The sequence below is a fragment of the Lates calcarifer genome, linkage group LG11, assembly GCF_001640805.2.
Source record: "Lates calcarifer isolate ASB-BC8 linkage group LG11, TLL_Latcal_v3, whole genome shotgun sequence".
NCBI classification, from domain to species: domain Eukaryota; kingdom Metazoa; phylum Chordata; class Actinopteri; family Centropomidae; genus Lates; species Lates calcarifer.
The window spans coordinates 7,498,270-7,504,269 of record NC_066843.1 but is presented as its reverse complement, the minus strand read 5'-3'; the positions used below and the strand labels follow the sequence as shown (position 1 = coordinate 7,504,269).

Genomic DNA, 6,000 nt, shown 5'->3' with positions numbered 1-6,000 from the left:
AGAGAGAGAGAGAGGGAGAGAGAGAGAGGGAGAGAGAGGTGGTGGTGAAGCCAATGTTTGTCGTCGAACTCCAGCAAATATGAGGATGGGAAGATAATGGCCCACACTGCACAGGATGACTGAATCTCCGCAATTATCCATTTGTGTCCCTTTATGATGCATTCTGACAAAACCAAACCTGAAGAAGAGAGTCTGGGCAGCACAGAACAAAGGATCGCATGTGGCTTTTGGACATATCCAACCATTCTTCAGACCATCCTGGTTTATTGTAAAAAAAGAAAGGATGCTTACTGAGTCCAGTTTAACATCTTACTGAAATCACTGGATCAAGCATTCTCCATGGAGGAATTACTGGAGACTTGAGCGGCGTATGTGCGCGCAGAGACGCCGTAGCTCTACATGAACCGTGATAGATTGAGTACTTTTATGGAAATTGCTTGGAAATTTCAGCTCAGCTGAAAGACATACGGGCAGCAATAATACCGTACCACACACACACACACACACACAGAAAGAGAGAGAGACAGAGAGAGAGAGAGAGAGAGCGAGAGAGAGAGAGAGAAGCCAGCGCCGGCGATCTGTGTGTCTCTGCAATAAGTGGCTGATAAAAAGCAATAAATTCTCTAAAATAAATACAGTCATCCGTTTGTGCGCCATGGGCGACGAGGCGTCAAACTTCAGGAGAAGCAGCAGGACCGGTGTCTCATCACCAAAACCCAGGACTGGTGAGGATCACGGAAGAGCGGAGATTCTGGGCTAAATTAAAACTGATCACCACTGAAAACAATGAGATTAATGATTTTTGGATGACTTGTCAGATCACCACTGTGACAGTTTTTGATGTTATTCAGAAAACAAGATTCAGATCCGGGCTGTGCTGGACTTGGTCACTTTGATTTGTTCGCTCAGAGATCAAGTGGCAGAGAGGGACATGAGACGTTTTGTTTTGTGCTTGAAATAAACGAATACAGCCATATTATCTGATCAATAAGTTTTTTTAAAAAGGGGGATCTTTATTTATTTTTTTTTTTCTTTCTGCACTATGATGGAACCACCACCATGCTCGAAGAAGAGCCTGTCCCTGTCGCTCCCGGTTCCCCGGGAAGGACAGGCGACTCTAAAGCCTCCGCAGCATCTCTGGAGACAACCCCGCACCCCGATCAAAATCAAACACCGGGGTTACTCCGACACCGACCGGCATCACCACCGGCACATGGAGCGCTCCGACGCCGTGGATACGAGCGACCGACCGGGACTGAAAAAGTCTCGGATGTCCTGGCCGTCTTCTTTCCACGGGACCACAAACACATCCATCGGAAATTGCGTCGGGAATAAACGGTAGGCGAGAGAGGGGAATGCATTCCAAACATCCCAATAATAGCCCATGACAGCCCACAAGGCATATGCGTAAACGGGAGGGGTTGGGGCGGTAGGTGGGTGGTGGGGGGGGGGGGTTGCATTTTAATGAGTGCGTAATAACGCAGTGTGCCTGAAGGGTTAACTGATATGAAGCGCTTTTCTATCGGGAGGCGGGACGCGTGGGTTTTTCGGTGCTGATGCGTTATGCGTCTTTGGATAGACTGTGTCAGATGGGTATGAAGCGCAAACCAGACCGCCCACTCGAAAACGCAGGGAGCAGCATCTGTAAATACCAGTAACAGTTTTAACAGCGTCCACACTGTTACATGTAGAGTTGATAAGAGACGCTTTAATGGCACCAAAGGTCTAGTGGGTGCGTTCATGCGTGCAGGACTGAGATACTGCCACCGTGCGCACTCCAGCCGGGGCCTTTTATCAGCTTGTTTGCAGAGGGAAGTCTGAGGCCCAGTGGGTGAGAGACCAAAAAAGTTCAAACCCCTGTTTAGTAGGCTGCATCAGTGAGTCTCTAACCACAAGGGTAGCTGGTCCTGACCTCTGACCCTCCGTCCCTCTTCTCCCCCTCAGGTGTGGTGGATCAGGTGGAAGGCAAAGTTGAGCTATAAATAAAGTTATGAAGTACTGACTGGACTTGTGTCGCAGGACTGTCACACCGATGGTTTCAGACAGCATCTAATTGGCACACTGGGGCTGCTCTCTGATCAGATATGACAGAGAAAAAAAACGAAAGAAAGAAAGAAAATACTGCATCAGGGAGAGGAGGACACTGACAAGCACTGGAGACTAGCAGCAGAATTACATGATACGTAAACTCTACCAGCACTTAAATCAAATTACATGATGCATGTTAATCAGGCAGATTAGATTAAAGGCATTTCATTAAGTGAGTCATGGAACGGTAAAATTTTGATACGATTACTTTGTCCTTACACAACAATTGCTCCATTTATCCTCATAACAAGACACTGAACGCATCACTTGGATGTTTTTTTAACGTGGGTTAGAGTTAGGCTGGCTATTTATGTGTCTCATTTTTGTTATTTCTACATGTTCGTAAAAGTGGGTTATCCCTGTTTCTGAGGGAGATCTAGAGAGAAAGTTAGGAGTATAAATGCATGTTTCTTCCCTCTTCCACTCTGTCTATGTGTGGCCTGAAAATTCCCAGATGTTCTTGCAAGTGGAAGAGTTACTTTACATGTTAGACTGCCTCTGACTCCCTTATTATCCCCCTCACCTTCTACCAGTCACTGACAAAGCCCAAATGTGCTGCTAACACAAGAGCAACACATTAAACAGGGTGATTATTAGACTAATAACACACCCCTGAGAGTGTGGTGGGTCTTTAGAGGACTGTTGGGGTCCAGTGTTTTTTTTTTCCTCCTGTTATTATTTGTTTTCTTTCTTTCATTTTTTTTTTCAATGCCACAGACGGCCTTCCTGGCAGGCCCCTGGGAGAAGGGCCAACTCCAGCTGACTGGAGGAAGGGCTGATTTGTATTTTAGTCCCCAGGACACACTCTGAGGCAGTCCAATCTTTAGTGCACTTGGACTGACTCTGCCTGCCCTTCTCCTTCTGTGGGCGGCAAACCATGAGAGGGCAGAGAGAGAGAGAGAGAGAGAGAGAGAGAGAGAGAGAGAGAGAGAGATAATTCGATTCCGACAAGCTCAGTTCTGAGAGCACACCAAGCTGGCTCCAACTGTGTGTGTGTGTGTGTGTGTGTGTGTGTGTGTCTGCGCCTTAGCACATCCATGAGGTGATGTGTACAATCTGTGGGTGTTTGTGTTACACACTGGTTGGGGGAAGGAGGGCGCATGGAGGGAATGGAGGCTGGTGGATGAATGTTGTGTGTCATGGGTAGTGGTGAGATGCAGCCTGCACAGAATGTGAGTGTGTGTGTGTGTGTGTGCATGTGTGTGGAGGTATTTGTGAGTGGGCTGTGCACAGGTTAGTGTCTGACCTGTAGCCTGTATGACTTGCAATAGGCCCCGTTTTATCTGTTTTCATATCAGTGGGAGGCCAGAGGGATTTCCGCTGTGTTGATATTATTTTCATTCTTTTCACATATTAGAGCGACTGTATATTCTGCCTCTTTGCTTACATCCGGATAGCGGATGCTTCTAGCTGGATGCCTCATCTCCTCGCTGGATTTATCAGGCTTTATGAACATCTATGTGGGTCCAGCAGCTCTGCATCTTTAGCTCGAGGCTAAATTGCATTGAGTCCGGCCTATGGAAGACAGCTCCAGTGACATCTGCTCTCACTACTCCTCTGAATGCTCTTATTTACACGCACTCAATGTCTTGTAATATAATTTCTCTAAACAGATGAGAGCTGTGAGTTGCACCCTAAGTCCTTATTGCTTATGTTCTTGAGATCAAACATTGGCAGAAATAGAGGCTAAATGTTTTCCCGATGGGGTTCCTATATATAAAGACATGTATTAATTATACATTTTCAACATTTTTAGCTTTGTACTACAAACACATTTTTGCCATTAAAATGACTTTGTTATCAGAGACTGGAAAAAATAATTGGCCTTTGATTGGTTGGGCACTGATTGACCCAGTGGATGACCTTAGTGTCTCCAGGAAGCAGGACGTTCAATCACCGAAGAGTCGGTCAAGACCTCATCTGGAGGTTCGAAAGATCGATGAGCCTGAGACCAGCTGCTGAAATTGTTTCGGACAAGGTTCAGAAACGAGCAGATTGCACCGCGCTACTGTAATTGATACAGTTGCTTTTTGAAAACAAAGCACGCCCAAGAGTCACAAATCTGGGGATGGATGGCACACAAGAGGGATTCTGGGTGTTGTTTTGCATAATTGTTTGAAGAATCATTGTCTGTGAGTGTTTTCACTTTGTCTATTTTTGTTTCTCGTGTTGTAACCCACAAAATGGCAGTCTTAGTGGCAATCACCCCCCCCCACCCCAAGAGTGTCAGTCTGCCTCCTCTTCCCACCCCCGGTGCCTTTTGTTTCAACTGTCTTTTTGTCAGAGGATGCTAATACGAGCGTATCAGTCATCAGGTCCCATGCCCAATACGCTCTGGGAAGTTCCAACCTGAAAATGAATGACTGACACTGAACGAGTTAGAGCTCTTCCCGCAATTCTGTTGCTATGGTTACTTGTTTTGTGCATTTGTAGAATAGATTTCATTTACCCAAAAAAGGCAAAGCCTACAGGCACTTGATGGGCTTGACTGTATAGGTTGTCAGTATGTAGCAGATCCCACTGGATGTGCATCATGGCTTGTATATTTATAAGGTGAAAAAGTGAATATTAATGTACCTCTGTTGAAAAACTGAAGTCTGCTGAGTTTAATGGCAGCACAGAGCCAGGTCTCCTGTTCAGTCCTCAGCAACAATTTCTCACCAAGGCTTGCCTCCCTTCCTCACCTACCACTTCATACATTCTTTACACCTTTTATCCCCCCCGAGCTGGTATCTAGGGCTGATTTGTAAGCCAGAGCTGCTCTTTTTACTGCCTGACTGGCCGGCTGCCATAATAATTTAGTCCTATAATGAGGTACAGCTCCAGTTAATTACCACAACAGCTGTATTTTGTTGTTGATCATACATTTGCATTCCTACACTCCAGAAACAAAAAGTCTCATGCAGAGAGTATTCAGGAATCATCCCAACAAATGTGTTTTAATAGCATTAAGTAATAGACCTCTTATCTCATTTGTGTAGTGGAACCATCTGTTTAAGCTACAGATTGCGCTCTTCTGTGAATACACTGTGCTTTCTCACTACTCTCAGCACTAATTAGTATCTGGAGGCAGTTCATGTACTGGAACGGCACTCACGTTTGGTTGGCTGAGGCAGATCCCAGAGACCTCAGGTAAAATCCCTCTGAGATCTTTTAGCAATGACACCAAACAGGTTGCCTGCTTGAAGGGAATGTGTATGGGCTCTCATCATCCAAGGCCCCTCTTTGTGTTTGTTCTATGCTTGTCACTTTGTCTCACCAGGGGGACTCAATAGGCTCCTCAGATACCTAGACCACTGGTAAAACCACATTAAGCTCAGTCAGTTTGCTTCGTGAGTTGACTGGAAACCTTGGCATCTTTGCATTTTAATTAATTTCACACTGAATCCTCTTAAAGTGGTGCAACACTATTCATTTGTTTTTTTTTTCTCTCTCTCTTTTTTTGTTTTTGACAAGTGTGGATGGGCAAGGATCCCAGCAAGAGGAAACAAAGTGAGCCACGGCTTCAAAAATCCAAGTTGCACAACGAGTCCACCTGTTACCCATAAACACAGTATCTCCCTGTTTGATGCAACTAGTCTGCTTGCATCTTCTCTGTAACATCACATAGCTCTTATTCCCTTTTCATGTCATATTCATGTCCATTAAATCTCCCTTGTGGAACTTTCTGCCACAGTTTATTATGTGACAGTGTCCTCTGCCTCTCTCAAGATGTCCATTTTGATTATGATAAGCCCCATGCCAGCCATTTTAAAAAAATCTCTTCTTATCTAATAATATTGCTTGAATCACTCTTTTGTCCATGAAAATACAGTCTTTGATCCTTTATCCTTTCAGTGCTTCATCTCACCCCGCTGTAAATGGGGAGTATCGATTCCATCTCTATTTCTGTTCTCTGCTTTGTCTCTCTAT

General features: G+C 45.1%; 1 protein-coding gene across 1 annotated transcript in view; it reads left to right on the top strand.

Annotated features, from left to right (window-relative positions):
• pde4a (phosphodiesterase 4A, cAMP-specific) overlaps positions 1 to 6,000 on the top strand; it is a 40,049-nt gene continuing 34,049 nt past the window's right edge. Inside the window, exon 1 of the mRNA XM_018705008.2 lies at positions 1 to 1,338. Coding sequence (XP_018560524.1) covers positions 1,043 to 1,338 — 296 coding nt within the window. The 5' untranslated portion in view covers positions 1 to 1,042. The remainder of the gene's footprint in view (positions 1,339 to 6,000) is intronic.